This window comes from Falco biarmicus, chromosome 11 (genome assembly GCF_023638135.1).
Source record: "Falco biarmicus isolate bFalBia1 chromosome 11, bFalBia1.pri, whole genome shotgun sequence".
In the NCBI taxonomy this organism is placed as follows: domain Eukaryota; kingdom Metazoa; phylum Chordata; class Aves; order Falconiformes; family Falconidae; genus Falco; species Falco biarmicus.
This window is the reverse complement of record NC_079298.1, coordinates 32,504,614-32,523,774: the sequence shown is the minus strand read 5'-3', so window position 1 is coordinate 32,523,774 and position 19,161 is coordinate 32,504,614. Positions and strand designations below refer to the sequence as shown.

General features: G+C 50.4%; 1 protein-coding gene and 1 long non-coding RNA gene across 19 annotated transcripts in view; one reads left to right on the top strand and one right to left on the bottom strand.

Annotated features, from left to right (window-relative positions):
* The window catches only part of LOC130156625 (uncharacterized), a 77,144-nt gene that overhangs the window by 8,064 nt on the left and 49,919 nt on the right, over nucleotides 1–19,161 (top strand). Inside the window, exon 1 of one of the 18 annotated variants that reach the window (XR_008824533.1) lies at nucleotides 12,564–12,667. The exons of the other annotated variants lie outside the window; for them this stretch is intronic. This is a non-coding gene — a long non-coding RNA (uncharacterized LOC130156625). Of the gene's footprint in view, nucleotides 1–12,563; nucleotides 12,668–19,161 lie in introns of those variants that run through there. 18 annotated transcript variants of the gene reach the window in all.
* TNR (tenascin R) overlaps nucleotides 1,141–19,161 on the bottom strand; it is an 85,381-nt gene continuing 67,360 nt past the window's right edge. Inside the window, 7 exon segments of the mRNA XM_056355190.1 lie at nucleotides 1,141–10,228; nucleotides 10,677–10,840; nucleotides 12,424–12,585; nucleotides 13,404–13,500; nucleotides 14,410–14,561; nucleotides 17,598–17,730; nucleotides 18,730–18,860. Coding sequence (XP_056211165.1) covers nucleotides 10,109–10,228; nucleotides 10,677–10,840; nucleotides 12,424–12,585; nucleotides 13,404–13,500; nucleotides 14,410–14,561; nucleotides 17,598–17,730; nucleotides 18,730–18,860 — 959 coding nt within the window. The 3' untranslated portion in view covers nucleotides 1,141–10,108.

The following is a 19,161-nucleotide window of genomic DNA, read 5'->3' as shown; positions in this document are numbered from 1 at the left end:
GGTGACCCTTGGGGGGGGGGGGTGGAGAACAAACACTGAGCTGGTGATTTTGGGGCTGGCAGGCTCTGTGGCTGCTGCTTCATCCCCTCTTCTCCCTCTGTTGGTGCCTGCCTGGCTCTGTCCCCTCCTGGCAGGGGGAAGCCGTGGGGTTGGGGTGGGCTCAGGTGTCCAGGTCCCACCTTGGTGCCAGTGTGCTGGTTTGGGGCGCAGTCCTGCATGAGGGAAAGGCTGCTTTTAGGGGAAATGCCTCAAAACTGGGGTGTTTTATGGGGGTGGCTCTTCCCCACCCGTCACCTGTGCGGCTTTGGGTGCAGCTGGGCTTGCTGAGGTGGGTCCAGGTCTGCTGGAGATTCCCTCCCTGGTGCTGAGGGGAGAGAAAGGGCTGGGGTGGGAGCAAGGTGGGGTCCTTGGGTGCCTCCTCAAGTTCTGCTTGGTGTTTGTGTTGAGAAAAGATGGGGTATGGGGACCCGCGTGCGTGTGGGAGGGCGGGAGGCTGTGTGTCCCAGTGTGTGCTGTGGGGATCCGGAGGGAACCGGTGAGGGCTTGTTCTTGGTTTAGAGCTGATGATTGTTTTGTGTACACGAGCCTTCAGGAACTCCTTCCTGAGGAAATCCTATGCGCAGTGCTGGCGGTGGGTGAGGGGGGTGAGGAGATGTGCCGGGTGGTGCCTTCCCACTTAGGAATGGCTCAAGGATCAGTTACATGAAGGCCAGGGGAAGAAAAACTCGTTGGTGAATGGGGGTGCTCCTTCCCTTGGCATGGGCGTGGGATCACCTCCCAAGGGCTGGAGTTGTGGGAGGTGGGAACCAAAGGCAGAGGAGCAAGTGATGCTCGGGCGCAGCCCCAGTGCCCCCTGAGGACCAGCGTGTGCCCCCAGTAGTGGGAAGAGGTAGCTTGTGCCTCCTCCCAGAGCAGCCACTCCCGGGGGTTTCCCATGCCGGATGGGTGTTGGATCTGATCTGCCAAGGTGGATTTTTAGGTGACAAACCAGTTGTGCTGGCTGTGCCATCCTGTGCAGTCCTTCCTTTGGCTTAGCCCTGCGATGCTGAGGAGCAATCAGCAGCCATCCCTCAGTGCCCGGAGCCCAGCTGAGGTGGGCAGGGAGATCCAATCCCATTTTTTTCATGATAAGTGGCTGCCAATTTTTTAATTTTTTTTTAATGTTTTTATTACTCCTTCACCTCCATAAGCCACTTCCATGGGGGAAGCTGTTCCTGGAGACCTCCAGTGAGCTGATGTCCCTTGGCTTGGGACCACATGAGGATTTTGGCTGGTGGCCCTGTTGCAGTTGGCCAAGGTATGCCTTTGTGCTGGGATGTTTTGCGCTGCCTTGGGGCTTAGCTCCTGCCTGGGGATGGGGAATATTTGACCCTTGCTCTTCACAGTTCAAAGACTCTTCCTCTTCCTCCTCCCCATCTTGTTTGCTAGCAAGGCTTGGTGGGGAGGATGCAGCTGGGTGCTGGGGCTTGGGCAGGGTGGCTTGGGGGGGCTCACACCCTCCCTAGAGAGGGAACCGAGAGCAAAATGCAAATTATGGTGGGTCAAAGAGTTAAACCACACTGAAGACCTTTCTCCTGGAGGTGTTTTGCCTCTCTCTGCCCCCTGTGAGGGAGAGCAGGTTCCTTTATTTGGAGGGGCAGAGTCCCGCCTGGGCAGGGGAGAGGTGGCTTTGGGTCACGGGAGAGGAACCGATACGAGGTGGTGAGCAGGCAGGTGCTGGCTGCTTTCTGCATGAGTGCAGCAGGGGATGTGGGACCAGGAGGAGGGCCAGAGCCTGTCCCCAGGAGCAGGGGGACAATGGCTGCCAGTGATGCTCCTCCAGGACTGTCCTCTCTGCTGCTCCCGCCCATTTCCAACGCCTTCTCCTGAAATTCTGGAAAGATCTCCCACTCCCCTGCCCACCCCTCCACCCCCCCACCCCCCTTTTCTCACTTATGGGGAGGGTTTTTCTCCTAAACATTTGCAGAATTACTTCCTTCAAACCCGTCTTTTGTTGTGATGTCACCAAACGCAGGGGATGGCCTGGGAACAAGGTGCCCTTGTGGGCAACAGAGGTGGCTTGTGTCCCCACCAGCATCCTGGTGTGCTCCACTCTGCTGTCTGGCAGCTGTGTCAGGCCCTGGTGCCCACGGGGGAGTGACACCCAGGGGATAACTTGGGTGGGAGACAGAGGATCAGCTACGTCGCTGGGAATGAGTGGGCTTATTATACATTGCATGGTGCGTGCTGTAGGAGGGCTGCGCACCTTCAGCATCCCCACCGACAGCAGGAGGCAATCCAAAATAGTGGGAGTGAAATGCCACTGTAAGAAGGTCCCTAATCATAGCTAGGATCTTGCCTCAAATATGATGTATACAATGCAGATTATATTTTTTTGGTGGGGAAGATTGTTATAATGTCTTAGAAGCAGAAAAATTACTGCGTGTCGAGGCCATGGCTGTAGTGCTCCTTATCCCAGGGAGACGGGACAAATCAATGAAATATAAAAGCCCTGCATTTAGATTTGATTAAAAGAGATATTTATTTTTGTTTTTACACTCTACGTAATTAAGCTTTAGAGCCTGTAGCCACAGGATTTGAAAATATAAAAATGGGAATGAGGTTTTAAAGGGATGATGAGCACATCCAGGCTTACGAGGGGGAATTAAAACCCAAGCATGTTAAAGATGGTGCTATCAAAATCACATCCCGCCAGGCATAAAGCAGCTGTGAATTCATGGGACGAGGATGCCCCTTCATTGATCTGTTCCAGCCTTGCTCCTGCAGGCGTTGCACCTCCTCCCACAGTGCTGCTTGCTCCTGTCTGAGCATTTCCCTTGTGGTTTTTTGGGCTGAGGTTGTGGGGTGTGTTGCTGGGAATGCCTTGCTTGAGCTCCAGGTTTGGGATGGATGCCCAACGCCCTTGCTGAGGACCTTTGTACACCCTCCTGTTGTTTGCTGGTGGAACAAAGTTCTCCAGCATCGCTCATGCAAGAAGGGGACTTTGGTAAGAGGGCTGTGATGAAATCTCTCTGTACAAAGTGCAGATGGGGGAGCTGGTGATGTGATGCTCTGTGATGGCTGGAAGTGCCCAAAGAGGAGCATGGCTGCCTGCAGTGTGTGCTTGCGCAAAGCCTGGGTTCCCTGGGGACGTGTGCTCCTTGGAGTGGCTGGAAAAGTGCAATCCCACCACATGTGATACTGCAGGACTGTGTCTAGAGTATACAGATGGCTTTGAGCAAGGGCAGAGGGGGCCAGGGCGATGAGAGTGGTGGGCACCTGCAATGGGTGACAGGGAAGGAGCTCCCCAGGGGTTGGTGTGGTGGGGCAAAACACTTTCCTGGCTTAAGTCAAAACTTGGAGCATTTAGGAAAGAGCTTGTGCCAGCCCTGACCCCTTTCTCATCCCATCTGAAGCATGGAGTTGGGCCATGGCTCTGATTTTGGGAGGTGGGTTATGGTCCAGAAGGATGCCGCGGTCCCACATGCGCCTGCCTTCTCTGGGTACCAACTTCTGAGCATTGCGTGCCCAGCTCTCATGTCTGGTTATTGCAATGGGAAGACCGTGTTTCCTCCAGGTGAGCATTTTTTGGGGTGCTCTGCAAGGAATGGAGGTCCTGGGGTCCCCAGTTGGCCCCAGACATGCTGCACGAGGGGTACAATGGAGAGCAATGCCCTCCTCTAAGGGACCGTAAACAAAACCCACTGCATTGGATCAACTGTTTGGCCAAGCATGGTGAGACTGGGATGTCAAGCACTGGTGCAGACAACCCTTCCTCTCCATCCCAAACCCATCTCCATCCTGGGCTTGCCTGAAGGGTCTTCCATGGCACTGATTCCCTTCAAACATGAAAAAGTTCATTTGATCCAGACAGCTGAGTCTACCAGGCTTCAGGCTTGGCGTTTTGCTGTGCCGGTGGCTGTGGCCAAGGTGGGCGATCCCCCTGCTCACAACTTCCTTTTTTTTTTTTTGTTTTCTTTCTTTTTTTTCTTTTGAATCAGAGCAAGAAAGAGAAGTTGAGAAACTGCTGCAAATTCCCCTGTTTTGCCTCTTAGAACTTAAATTTAGAAAATATTGAACCAGTCTGGCGGAAGAGCTTCTTTTGGGCTTTCTCATCCTGCCTGGCTACGTGTCAAACTTGAAAACTTAAGACAAGGAGGTCTAAATAAAGTCTGTCTGTGAAACAGCTTTCAAAATCCTCTGAAATTCTTACTTGTCCCAGAGATTTTTGCTAAATCAATATTGCTTTTTCATTTTTCGTGGCTTTTTTTGTTTTGTTGTTGTTTTCCACTGGGGAGCATGTTCTGCTGGAAATAGCCTTGCAATTTGGTTTTTGGTGGGGTTTCCATCATGCTGGGAACAGATTGCTGTCTAAATTGGGAGAATAGCTCTAACTGAAGACTCTGGGGTTGTTTTGCTCTGCTTCTGAGCATTTACACTGTGGCTTTGCTTTCTCTGGCTGCAAGCTGCAGAGCTGAGGGCCTCTCTAGCTCATGGGAGCAGCTAAATTTATTAACAAAATGTTTTGCGCTGGGCTGAGGCCAAAGCACAGCTCCCTGCCTTACCGTGGTTAAAGGACCGGCCACACCAACCCAACTTTGGGGTCACTTTATTGTTATATATTTTAACAGAATAGTTTGGGTGGGGGGTGGGGGGCGGGGGTGTGGGGTGGGTCTTGGGAGCCTCTGAGCTGACCTGCTGCCTGAGGCAGCCGTGGGGGCGGATGAGGTTGCTCAGGGCATTCTCCAGCCTGGTCTTGAGCACCTCCAAGGATGGACATGGCACCACCAGCTGACACTGGGCTGCCCCCAGAATTTCCTCCCTCTGTTTTTTTTTTTTTTTTTTTTTTTTTTTTTTATCACATGGCATGTGATTTGTCTCTCAGCTGCTCTATTCCTCCTGGTTGGTGTTTCTGGCTGTGCTTTGCAAACAAGGAGGATGTTTTCTTGGGGCGGCTGCCTCGACTGTGACACCTTGCAGCTCAGCTGCAAAGAGCAGAGCAAAAAAACAAGCCTCTCTGGACAGCTGCTTTGGATGCAGAAGGATCTGAGCTCTGCTGGGGCGGGGCATGTCCTACAGGAGGGTGAGAGCGTGCGAATCCCTGCTGACAAGCCGCCTGTGCTCCTTCTCCTGTGGGATAAAGGATTAGGGGCAGGGAATGCACGTCCCTGCTTGGAGTGGGGTCGGGGGGGGCTGTGTCGCTGCCGGGCTTGGATGCACCAGGACCCCGCTCCCACCCCGCTCCTGGACAGGCACACGGCTCGCTTCTTCGGTATCTTTTATTAATGTATAGAAAATGCATTAAAAAAAGGAACTATACATAGCCTAAGAGCGGTCAGGACTAAAAATACTAGTTAACAATGGTTAACAAGCGTCGATCCCATTCTCCGAGCTACGTTTTCATTACAGGGTGGGGAGGCTTGTTTAATATATTATTTATTTATATTATTTATTTTATTTATGCATTTATTTGCTTTTATCTTCCCCCTCATTTGGTTGCGTTGGTTTGTGTTTGAGTTCGTCAGAACCTGTCCAAGGGATTTCGTCGCCTCCGTTCTTCCTTCTTATTTATGGTTTCTAAATTTTTTTTAAAGTAATAAATACAATTCCAGGGTAACACCTGTACACAAGGGACTGCTCGTTTTTTTGTTTAGGTCTTCGTGTCACCATCCTTCTGAGAAACCACTGAGACCTGGAGAGCTGTAGGCTGGGTGCCGAGGTGGGTCCAGGCATGAGCACATCCCCAGGGATGAGTCTTTCCCTCCACCTTACCCGACCCCCCCCCCCCCCCCCCCCCCAGAAGGGGCAAGGACCTGCCACCGCCATCTGGGCACCATCAGGTTTAAGGAAGGGGGAAGGTGAGCCTGGAGGGTACCAGCTGGGTTTGATGGCCATCCCAGGGTGCTTGGTTGGCAGAAACACGGATGGGCTTCTCCCTTGGCCCCGGGATGGAGCCCTCTGTTAGCGGTGTAAGCAGGAGTTAAAGGGTTTTGGCGGGGGCGGGGGGGTGCTCTTTGCTGGCAGTGTCTGGTAAGGTCAGAGCTTGTGGGCATCACAGGGGGCCACAGGGCAGGGGGTGATGGTTACCTCAGGGTGTGACGGTGGGGACATCCCAGGAGGGTGGCTCTGGGTCTGGATGAAGGGCATGTGCTGGCACCGAGGTGATGCACCAGGTGGGTGTTTGAGCTCCTGCTGTGCTTCAGCAGGTTGCTCTAAGCCTGTGGCAGGCACAGGGCTGCCCCAGCGTGGGGACACCACTGCTCGAGCCCTCACCTGCTGCAGCACTGGCAATGAAGATGGCATAAGCTGTGCTGTCCGCACCCTGATGCTTCCTGGGGGGAGCGTCGCTTTGGGAAGGAGGTAAGAGGCTGGGCAAAAGCGCGTTTAGGCTGGTACTACGCCTTGAGATGCCCATGGTAAAGCAATGCAAAGGAAAGCAGTAGAAACAAAGGCTTCTCCCAAACTTTTGTGTGGATGCTCTTCCAGCATCCTCCTGCCAAAACCCAGCTACCTTTGGGGAGGGCCTGGCCTCTCTCCTTCCCCAAATTATTAATTTATAAGTGCTGTCTTAAGGATCACTTTAGTAAAAGCAGCTTTTCCTTTCAAGAACTTTTGGTTTTGGGTTTTTCTGTTATGTTTTAGTGCAGTGCATGGTGGGCTTGGAGGTCTGGCTGGAATGGAAACAGAGGGAAATCAAAACTGGGCAAGAGATGAAAGTCCCTTGGTGTTTTCTTCCAAGATTTTGGGGTTAGAAATAAGAGGCAGCTTTGAAAGGCTGAGAGGGTCCTGGGTACACGTGGTGCTCTGCTGGGTGAAGGACATGATGTGCTTCCTCCTGCTTGATGTTGTGGGAGCTGGCATCTCGCAGTGGATAGTGGGGTTTGGGTAATGGCTTCAGTTTCCTTTCTGGGCTCTGGGGCAAGCCTGGGTCGTATGAGCTGGATGGCAGAGGAGCCACCAGAGCCCAGTGATGGTTCACGTGCTGGAGTCAAGGTGAGATGAGCACTGGCAGCATCTGGGCTTGGCTTCTGGGAATTTCATGCCAAGACTTAATTCAGTCTCAGCGCTGTGCTGATGGGGGACAAGGGCCAAACCTGGTCTGGTTGGAGAGTGAATTCAGAAAAAGGGCTTGCCCAACCACTGATGGAGGGTGCAGAGAGATTGTACTTCATCACACTCTCTGACGCTCTGTAGCATCAACGTTAAGCACAAATTTGCTTGAAACTGCTGGCAGGAGCTTTGTCCAGGAAAATTCATCAGGCAATAATGAAAAATGAATTTCTGGAAAATTGTATCTTGTATGTGGGCAACTTGAACAAGGGACAATGGCCCAAATGACCATGTCATCCTTGCTAATTGCGTGCTTAGGCTTGGGTTAGGCTATCACCAGGAGAAAACCATGACGTGTAGAAGTCTTTCCTTTAAAAGATTTTAGCAACTGCGTTTCACTGAGGTAATAGAAAGACAACACTCTGGTACCATGTGTGAGAGCAGGGACCAGCAATGGTATATAACAGCACCAGAAGGTCGGGTGTTATCTCCAAGAGTGTCCTTCAGACTCAATGATGGCATTGTGTCAACTGGGCCCTCTCATCCCAGTTACAGGACTTATAAAAGGGATGACGGACATGAGCAGGGAGGGAGAGATATGCGTCAGTAAATCTGTTAAGAGAACAATCAACTTTTTTGAGGATCTTCTTTTGAACCCCCTGGAAAAAGCTTGTTTTGATTTTTCTGTTTGACTCATACTTTTCAAAAGAGAGTTCTTGCCTTCCACTTGATTGCTAGTGATGAGCTCTCGTGTTTCCACGGACGTCTCCTCCTTTTGCCTGGGTAGACAAGCAAACAGCACCATCTGAGCATCCATGAACACCATCCACCGCCCGTCTCTGCTCCTGGTTATAACCGGTGCACTACAGTGCTTCTGTTAGGACACTTCTTGCCCATAAACTCTTGGTGATGTTGGGAAAAATATTACTCTGCCGGTCCACTAGGAGGCTTCTTAGGTTTTAATCGGCTGTGGCTGCTGCTTGACTTTTAGGACCTAAAACAGGGCAGGCTGCTCAGGAGGTGTGACATGCTGCCATCTGTGACACCGGCCATGTCCTACAAGAGTTCCCATCATCTGCAGCCTCTCTGACTGACCTGTTGCCCAACTGGTTGACTTATTGCCTGATTTGATGCTGATTGGAAGTAACAAGAGATGCCTCATTTACACACGTGATGTTGCTGAGCTACAGCATCCTTCCTCCAGGTTGGACTGCAGCTTGTAAGCTGACCATTTGAAGGGCTGGAGCCTGGATCTGATCCTGACCTTGGGGTTAGCTATGATTTTGCGTGCCAGTACATGGACAAGGAGGCTGCGTTTCCTGCTTAATGCCCTTCTTCAGCTCTGCAGCCATGGTGAGTAACGTCAGCAGATCCAGGAGCATGGCCATGAAAGAGACACTGGCCTGAATTATAAGCTACTGTAAAGATGCCTTTATGTTGCCATCTGGTAGATGTTTCTTGAGACAAAGCAGCTTCAGTGTGATAAAATAACAAAGCAGCGTTTAGCATTTGTAATGCTCCCTTGGCTGCAAACCCAATGATGAGCTGTATTGTCCTTGGCTGTGGGGACAAGTCCCTTCTCCGAGACCAGACCAGTGACAATACCCAGCATTGATCCGAGCACTCAGCAGAGGAGTGACTCCGGTGGGTGGTCATTTGGGCTACATGGAGGTGGTGTCAATGGTAACAGGACCCAGCCAGAGCTATCCAAAGGGTCCATCTTCCTTAAAAGAGGAGAAGTTAAGGGTGGGAAGAGTGAACTCATCTATTCTTTCAAGAGTCTTGAAGAGCTCCAGAATCTGGATGGACTAAACATTCCTTCCAGGAAGGGAAATGGTTGATTTCCTCTTAGAGAGATGCTGATACCAAGGCACTGAGATTTGTGTCCCTCTTGTGATGGCAGCGAAGAGGGGTGGTGCAGGAGAAGGGAAGGAATGGGCATTTCTCAGCTTGCGCTTCTCTTCCCTCAGCTGTGTTGCCATCCTTCCCCGTGTACCGTGGAGGTCTCTGAACAATAGCACCTGGGCTGTACCAGCTGCCGGCTTCAGGCTGGGCTGCGCTTGTGTGGTGGCTCTTTTGGTTGCTGCTCCTTCTCTGAGACTATTTGGTTTGGGACCAATGCCCTCAGTGAAAGCCAGCGCAGTGGGATGTAGAAATAGCAGAGGAAACGGGCCCTAGGCCTCAAGACCACAAGTAGTGATTTTTCTCCCAGGTCCTCTCCTTTGACTCCTTTCTTCTCCATCAAGCTCAGCACAACCCAGGCAGATGTTGTGCACCTGGAGTGGGATGAGTTCAACTGGAAGGCGTGGATGATACAGGCTGGGGCTGGTGGAACAGCTCTTGTTCCCCTACACCCCATGTACATGAGGATGAGTTTGGCTGTGGTGGGGCCAGCACATGAGCTGTGGGCTTTCTAGAGTTTGCCTACATATGCTGATGCTTGCCAAGCCCTCCTGGTGTGATGTGCGAAAACTGGGGATGGGATGAGCCTTGCGTTTGCTCATCCTCAGTTTGTCTTCATGTGTGCAGTGCCTGTGTGTAGGGGAGGGATGACCAGGCCAGAAAGAGAGATAGGCCTCTGCCTGCTGGAAGAGTTGGTGTCTACAGGATGGCATGAAGCTTGGGACTTCCCTTCCAGGAGGCAACAGGGAGGCAGGGAGAGGACGGGTGTCCCTGGCCATGACTGGGGTGGAAATGGCTGCCCCAAGGTCCCTGTGGGGAAGGTTTCTGCCATGAGCCCTGTGACAAACATTTCTAACAGGCTTTGCTGGGGATTTCTATGTGTTTTAAAAAAATATCAAAAAAATCTGTCTGTCTCTTTCTTGTTCTCATGTTAAGGGCCAGAGGACTGGGGTAGGGAAACTGGAAATTTGGTATTTCTCTGGGACAGATGCAAAGCAACGAGGTCTTCCCTTTCACACGGCCTTTGCTTGTACCCTGGTTCCCTCCAGCACTCGTGGGGGGGCAGGTTGCTATCTCAGATGAGTAGTAATTGGGTTTTTTTCCCTTTTCATATTATAAAATACAAACAAATGACAGAAAAGGTCAGGTGGTGGGAGGCAGGAGGGGTTCAGCTGGCTCAGAGCTGTAGGGACCGTCTCTTCCTCCCAGCGATGTTACGGTGGTTGTAAGGTCGCATCTTCATTTCCACAAAGGGGATGGAGAACTCGTGGCCTTTCCAATGGTACCAGTTAATCCCCTGGCAGGAGGGAGAGAAAGGCACAGGGTAAAGAAAGACCCTAACAAGAAACCAGAGCTGGAAAGGAAGGAAACAGGGTTGATGGCTGTAGAGAAGTCAGAAGGAAGAACTTGCTACAGGAAGGGTAAGAAACTCTTCTGCAGCCATGCCGTTGTTTTTCCCACTGCTCAAAGGCTCCTGATCAGGTTTCCAGTATGTATATTTTTTTAATGTAATGCAGTAAGGTGCTATGGTAAATGACCATGGCAGCCAGTTTGAGGCACAAAGCATCAGCTTAAATGGCTTGAAGGTGGTTCCCTTTGCTCCAGCTGGTGTGGGGTCACCCCACCGGTGCTCCCACCCCTGGTGCATGGACTGTGCGGCCCCAGCTCTAGCCTAGGCTTGCTGTCAGGCTTGGTCACACCCCTAGAAGAAATGCCGAAGGCTTTCAGCCCAGCTCTGTCCTTACCTGACTGTGCCGGGACTCCCCGTACTTGCCGTTGAGGTTGGTACGGTGGCAGTTCTTGTACCACCAGGCCCCTTTGTAGGACATGGCACAGTTGGTCACAGCCACATCGTTGTCCCTGTCCTTGGTGGAGAAGGGGCGGCCCTGGTGATAACTGAGGGAGTCCCCTGTGGAAAGAGGTGCCGTTAAAGGTGTTAGAGCCGGAGTCACCTGGTCTTTTCACAAGGAAATTAAGATATTCTGGTAGATGTGGCAGCCTGCCAATCCACGGCTCAAGCAGCTGAAGGTCTGGGAACAACGTTAACTGGAATTGCTCACAACTGGTTCATCTGAGGTCCTCTGCTGTCCGTTTAGGATCAGTACAGACCATAGCAAAGCTCAGCGGCTGCTTAGGCTTGGCAGATAAAATGCTGTCTGAGTTTGGATCTGAATTTCAGTGTTTCAGAAATGAACTAAGTCCTAGATTTGGGCATCCCTGATTTTCCAAAGCCTGGCTCCACTACTTAACTTCAGGACTCTTTCAGCCTCCTTCCCTCCTGTGAGCCAAAGGGAACTTTTTCACCTAATGGAGACCAAGCATTTGTCCCTTGAATCAAGATGCTTAGCCTTCTTTTCTCACTTTGGATAAGGGCAAGAAGCTTTTGGGAGGTGTGTGATGTCTTATTCTACCAAAACCACAAACCTCATCTCACCTTCTTACTAAGGACCAAAAGAGCTGCTTTTGGGTGAAAGAACATCCAAGTGAAACATGGTTATTACAACTGATGTATTTACAGGAGACATTCTTACTATGCTCCTTGGTGGTCCCTAAGAAAATACAAAGTGGACTCATGCCAGCATCATGCAGTCCAGGCACAGAGAAGCTTGCTAGGACACCTCTTGGCGATGAACCATTGGGCAGGTCTTGGCTCTCTTTGCTCAAGGTGGAGCAGAAGCTCCTTGGCTGGGCGGCTAGAAGGGGAGCTTGTGTGGGGAAAGGGAGGGAGTCATGTCTGCAGTAGTTACTGGCATTTTTGGTAATAGGTTGGGTGCCTCATGCCCTAGGACTTAAGGTCAGAGCAAGTGCTTTGTTGCACACAACCAAGATTCCTGTTGCTGTTTTTCCAGTAGCAGCTACCAGGTTTGGAATAAAAAATTCCTGCATCTTGGATATGGTGTGTGGTTCCTTGCTAAGTACGTGGTGGTGAAGTTTTGTCTATCCTATCTATCCTAGCTAAAGAGGCTGCAGCCGTCCCCTCTCCGCCTTCTTGGGAAGAGACCTCCGTGCCCTCCCTCCATCACCCACTGTTTTCTGGTGGGCAAAGCCTCATGCTGCTGCATTGACTGAGCAAGCAGGTGTGACAGTGTCCTTGAAAAACTGGCCATTGTTTGGCCTCTGCAAGAGGAAACAATGAAGAGGATTTCAGATTTTTCCATTGCTGTGGGAGGGCAATAAATACACCCTCCAGCACAGCATCAATAGTGCTCTGCGGTTACTGCCAAGTGAGATGACACCTCTGATGATTGACCTGGTTATCTGAACAGTAATGCCTCTGATATTAAATATCTAATCCCCGATGGAAAATTCCCTGTGTCCTTAGTGGGATTTATCCAGCCTGGCTTACATGACGGACTGCAGGGAGGCAGAAAGGGCTATGGGTTTGTGCCTTGCTGCTCCAAACAAGTGAGCTTTGATGCTGGGATTTCCTTTATAGTTTCAGACTCACGGGTGCCAGGATTTCCTTACTACTTGCTAGCAAGGAGGTTGTACCTGAAGTGCCGTTGTAGTCCCCGATTCGCAGCTTGTACAGGCTCCGGGAGTCGCCGATGGAGAACTTGTCATAGTAGGCGTACGCTGCTTCTTGGCCATCCCTCATGTCTATTCGCAACTCGTAGCGCCCCTGGGACGTGATCTTGTGGATGTTGTCCAAGCCTGGTGACACAAGCAGCAAGACACCCGGTGAGACCCAGTGAGTGCCTGGATCCACTCCGTGAGCAAACAAAAAGAGCTCTAGGTAAATAACACAGCTGTGGGAAATGAGGGCGAGGAGGGGAACCAAAAAGCAACAGCGCTTCTGGCTAAGTCTTTGTGTCTCCTGGCAGCGGTGGGGTCTGAGCTCTGTTTGCACTTGAGCTTCACCTCCCCGTGGCTATGAGAGGTGGGTTCAAGGCCCAGGCTCAGCTTTCTCCACACTGCTGCTGAAGCTGGGGGAGTTCAGCTGCGGAGCCTTGGTGCTTCTCCCATTGCTGCTAAGCTTCCACACGAGCCAGAGCGTGTTCACGCTGCAGGGCTGGCCTTGGCTTGTGTTCAGGTCTTGGGGCAGCACGCTCCATTTCAGAGCTGTGCTGGGTTTCCTCCCACTTGCCCCTTTCCTACTTTCTTCGGGCAACTGGCTTGCTGGCCAAGGCCAGGCGAGGTCCGTGAGCCATAGATGCTACTGATGCAACCTGTAGTCATCCAAAGGAGGATGATGCTTTTTGGTCCATGAAAACTCCCAGCTTAGCCCCTTCTCTCCTAGGAGGAGCAAACTGGGGAGCTGCTGGCCTTCACAATGTGCTTTTATGTTGTGTGCCCCTGAGTGACTTTCTAATGTGAAGGGCTGGGAATGAATGGAAGAAAAACTGTCCGAGGGAGAGCGTAGAGGAGTGGGGTGAAAGGCAAGGAGCCAACAGCTGGCATGGGCGAGCAGCAGGGTGCGTAGGGGGCTCAGGTTTGACGTGTCATTGACAGACAACCAGTGAGGGTCATACCCAGCCAAAACTCGTCCTCCAGGTTTCCAAAGCCAACCCGGTAATCCGCCCATTTCCGAAAGAAATCAGTCAGCCCGTTCTGCCGCCTCTGGAAGACCTGTGGTGGGGGAAGATCAGTGTGAAGTAAAGACAATACTTTTTCTTTCCATTGCCCCTTTCAGAGGCACAAATTGCAGTGCCCATCCAGTTAGTGTTAACTGTAGCCATGCAATTAATTCATGTGCAGATGGAGAAACTGAAGAGATGTTAGATGATGTCCGAGGCAAATCAATGCTCTAACAGGAAGGAATCAGCCGTCAAGCTTTCTGCTCTACCCAATGCATGGTGACTGTTCTTCTAGCATGTGATTCTGCTTTCAGCTGGCTCTTTCTGTGGCATGCAAGGGGATGGTCTGAAGCAGAGTGAGATGGAGGTAAATTTCCTAGCTAGAATAATACCCATGCTAGAAATCAGCATTTGGGCAAGTCCTTTTTTTTGTTGTTTTAACTATACATCTAGCAGGGTTTTGTGTAATGCGTGTAAGCAAGCATTTGACATGAATAAAATCAAAGCACCAGAGCATTATTTACTTAAGCTGTCAGTCCATCTACATCAAGACAGGCAGTGTTTGTGCAATTCAAAAGCCAAACAGGCATTTGCTTCTAAAGTGCTCCTGTGCGGACTCAATTGGGGTGATGCCTGACACCCTCCTACTGCAGGCAGCGTGAATCATTCTCTGTGAAAGCTACCAGCCATTAATTTCATTTCTAGAACAATAAATCAGCTTCACTCTCAGATTTTGCTCTCCAGAAGCACTGCAAACATGTCAAATAAATCAAAGGGCATTTCTCCAAGTGTAACTATTATTACTGGAGCGTGGGCCATTCCCTATGGCGTGGGAAATGAAGCATGCGATATTAAGCCTGCTGTCGTTCCCGTGCAGCGTGGTGCTTGGCTTTGCTGGTAGCGTGAGGCTCGGTTACTTTGTGATGGTGACAACACAGAGGACAGCCACACGGCTACTCACAATCCAGCCGCCTCCATCCGTGGTCATGTCGCAGTACACCTGCACTCGCTGGCTGAGGTCCCCGTTGATGGAGATGGTGTAGATGCCACTCAGCGTGTCTCCATTCATCAGGTGCTGGGCGCAGTCTTGAGGGTTAGCGAAGACACGGCCGCCTGCAAGATAAAAAAAAAACAAAACAACAACAACAACAAAAAACAACCCAAGAAAAACTTAAGCAGAGCAACACCCTTTCCACACGCCTCGGGCCCCACTGCTTGTGATCCAGGAAAAGTCTAATTTGGCTTCTGCGTCTCAAGTTACTCTGTGAAGTGGAGGGACTTCACCTCTGCCAACAACACTGGAGGATTTAGTGGAAAAAAGTGTGTGCATATTGGAAAGGCGCATTGTAACCTCGCTGTGAATGATGAGGGATGTCACTTCTTGCATCATCTTTCTGCACTGTGTCTGAAACCCTGGGGTTTGAGCCGTGACCGGCGTATTTAGACAGCTGTGACAATACCAGAACCTGTCCTCCTCTCAGGATTGCCAGCTACAAGCAAGTTTTATGACTTTACTGATTCCAGATGGATTCTCCTGATCCATGCCCTTGGAAACAATGGTGGACTTATGCCAGGCTGACTGTCACTTGCAAACTGAGCAGGAATTAGGCTGTGCCAGATACTAGAGATGGGCAGACAGCACGGGCTGTGTGGCTGTGCTCCAGGTGTCCTCTAAGGAAGAAACTTTTCATTTAGGGGTCAGAGTTTAAAAGAGTCTGAACTACAAGACCCCAACAATATTGGGATGTCAACTCTGAGTTTGATTTTTTTCTCCTTTAATGCAAAAATGTGGAACTACATCTTTCTCTTTGCCGTTGGTGCATATGGATGCTGGAGTAAATGAGTGCAGAGCTGGAAATATGGATGTGGCTTTGGAGGGTGCCTTGGTTACTCATTGAGAAGGTGCAAAGGGTGTGCTGTGTACATCTGTCACGACTGCGTGATACCCCGTAGGACCAGGGTACAGACCCTTGTCTGTTATTTCCCACTTGGGTGTATTCCCCCCCATTCATGCCACCTGGAGACTTTGGAGGTTGTCACTTTGTCCAAATGTTGAAGACCCCCTATTTTTTCCTGTCTCTGTGCTCTGTAACGCAAGGTCTGGTGAGGCAGTGTTTGCATTTTAGAGTACCCAACAATGAAAACTGCTTCAAAGACAACGACTTCAGGCTCCCCTGAGCTCTGCAGAGATTACTCGTTTCTTAATTTATATTCATATCTTTAGGAGCGAAGGAGACCTTGAAAGACATTTCAAACCACTATAAATTATAAATACTGTATCTGTTTCTTCCTTTTGTCCCATCTGTATACAATTCCCCAAGAACCTTATGCAAACATGAAACAAAGAGGCTGAGCTATTAATATGTCAGAAGCAGTGGCAGAACCCCGGGATGTGTACTGTGAGCAGAAGGAAGCAAAACAATTTAAATTAAGCCTGGTTGGTATTTTTGTTTTCTTTCTTTTTTTTTTTTTCCTGTCTCCTTAAAGACAAGTCCTTATTCTCTGCAAAGTGCCCTGATGTGCTGCCAGAGTAAATGAAATAATTGAATCCCAGACCCCGATTGTTTGCTGAGGATGCTGCCCATGGATTGTGTTGCCTCAGCGGTCGTTCCTGGGTGCTTCTGTCTCATTGATATGGGGGGTAAGTGGGGAGAAGCTGGTGTCTAGTTGATGCCTATCTTCATCTTAAAAGCAATTAAACATGTGTTTGGATGCTGCATCAGCTGGCAATGGTGTCTCTAATACTGCCGAGGTCTGGCATTTGTGTTTAATGGAAACGGTGCTCTCCTTGCCTGACGTGAGTGGATTTCTGCTGCTTTATCTCAGTGGAGAAGCCAGCCCCATGCAGTTTTGTCCCTGACTTCCAAAGAACCTCAAAGATGACATGCATTTTTCCATCACCTGCCTGAATTGTGCTGGGTTTATATGCCTGCATAAGAGGTGAGAATAACAGGAAAACCTGATCCACAGATGCATTAGGGAAGAGTCTTTTCTGGGGTTTTTTTGGTAATGTAAATAGTTTCTATTATCTCTTAAAAGCAGATGAAGGGACCTTTGCATGTAACTGAGATGGGAAAGTGTATCTGCAGCAGATGCAAAGAAAACTCTCCTAATCGAACTGGCAGCACAGATAGGAGGAATTTTGGTGGACATCATCTTCAGGTTTAGTGCTTTTGAAGCCCAGGAGAAATGCAATTGGATTCAGCCCTGAACAACAGGCACTCTGTCTGTTAAGTGCCCAGGCCTAGCATGGCTTTCAAAGAGGCGGAGGGACAACATGCTTTGCACAGTTTCTAACGTGAATGGTTGCAAAAGGTGGGGGCAATGGTGACATTTTTATACAAGTGTCATTCTTGCAAGCATAAGCACTCTGTCTGTGAGGGTTGGATGTGGACGCCCACCCTTTGATTTGGAAAGGAAATCCCCGTTACCTCAGTGGATCGTGACTTCTGTGGAATGAGAGGAGGGAGGAATAATGCCATTAGGTAAAATCTGTGGGATCGCAGTCCTGCGGGCATGTTGGCTCTGCTGTCCGTGACTCCACTGATGGTAGTGGAGATGCACCTGCTTGATATTTCCAGAGATGCCCCATGCCTGGGAGCACTCAAGGTCTGGTTGGACAGGGCTCTGAGCAACCTGACCTAGCTGAAGATGTCCCTGCTTATGGCAGGGGGGTTGGACCAGATGCCCTTAAAGGCCCCTTCCCACCCAAACCATTCTATGATTCTATGATGTATCTGAGAGGTTGGACCATGTTTACAGCATGGAGAGACCAGCTGAGTCTCTCCCTGCTCACTCCAAGAGCATACCTCTTGATACATGTTGTTAGCTTCTGGGTTTTTTTCCCCCTCTATTTATGCATTTGAGGAGGGGCAAGGGCAAGGTGAGGGGTTTGGTTGATGGTTCCTGGTCTGAAGCTCAAAACCCCTTGCCCTGGACTGGGTCTTGTGTTGTATTATAGATATAGGTATAGCCATTAACTTTGCATAGCAAAACAGCTCTGTAGGTCGTGGCAATGAAGATACCTCTCTGTGGATCATGGTGAAATGCTGCCTGAGAAGGGAGAGCCCACAAAAGCAGTCTGTGTCTGCCAGCATGGTGAGTGGCCTAAACCCCACCTGGCCAAGCTGATGCGGCGCAGGTCCTCACCTGTGGTGAAGGTGGTGGAGATGAAGCCGCTCCGCATGGTGTTTTGGGCAGCTTGCAGGCGCACGGTGTACTCTGTGGTCTCAGAAAGCCCTTCCAGGCGGATCCATGTGTCCTCGGCATCCACAATCAGCTCCTGTACATGGGTCCCAGAAGGAGGTAGACACCAAGAGCAACAGATGAGAAAAGCGATGGGGAGCCTAAAGAGCAAGCGAGGAGGGAAGGGAAGCTACAAACTGCTGCAGCCCTTGGTGCCTGGCCGAGGAGTGTTGCATGGCTGCTTACACCCCTGGACTAAGTCAAGGTGGTGTCAATATATATGCAACCTTTTGGGATGGTTTGGGCAGGAGAAAGCTAGCTGGTTTCGTTTAGGCACAGGAGATGTAAATGTTTGCTGTTTGTGTGCTCTGTTTACCGACTCTGTCGGGATCTGCGTGCCCTCAATCCTGGGCATGACTGATTGCCCAAGCATTGCAAGGAGCAGAGCTGGCCAAAACCTGGTTATCAGCCAGTTTTGGCTCCATCAGTTCCTGTCATGTTAATTTTTCTGGTCGTCAGCCAATGCCACTTAGCATTATATCGAACCCCTTTGCAAAGCTATTATCCTCCGGCTGCGGCGAGCCAGTTGCACCGGCAAAGGCAATGAGACTCTGCAGTGACGTATTCCTGATAGTGTTTGTAGCAGCCTCCGGACAGGCAGATATGGACGTACTCATTAAATAATCAAATATATTGTATTGCGGGATTAATTAGCTGTCTGCTCCTATCTTCCTTTTGCAAGAAGGGCAAATGGCTTTTTCAGCATCTCTGTTTGCAGGGTAATTTTCTCCTGCCTCAGCTTGCTTGTGTTTCCCAAGTTGGGAATTTCCCCTGTTCCTCCAGACTTCCCAGGTATGCCCTCGTTGCCCAGACCTGCAGATGTACATGAAGATTTTGCCCCAGGCAATCTTTTCCTGTGTTTTCTAACTTTTTGTCTAAAGTATTGCTTATGTAGAAAGCAGCGTTTGCCCTTCTGGTCTCTCCCTGACCTGGTGAGCATCATTCTTTTACTTCGTTGGGTTTCTCCTGCTCATTTCTCCACAGTTGTGTTATTCCCTGACTTAATGAGCCTCTTTCTTTGTGAGGACTCGCTCACCTTCCGGCTGCCATCGGTGGATCTGTAGGTCATGACGTAGTTCTCGATCTCTCCCACGGGAGGCACCCAGGAGAGCAGGGCGCTCCGTCGAGTGACTTCACTGGCAGTCAGATTTGTTGGAGGATCCAAAACTGCAAGGGTGGATTGGGACCAAGGGAAGTGCAAGTTCTCACAGACAACCAACCGCCCCAGGCCTGCTTCCCAACTCAGTGCACTGGGATTCGACCTTGCAACCCTGAGCTACAGCCCAAAGTCCATCCTCACCCTCAGTTTCCAGACCCCACCACCCATCTCCAACCTTGATCAGAGCTCTGTAAGCCCTCTAAATGTCCCTCTCTACTTGCATGTTCTCTGAAGGGTAACAGCTCCGAAATTCATGTGTTATGGGGCCTGCCGAGCTTCCTGTAAGCAAAATGGGTTGTGGGACTTTCC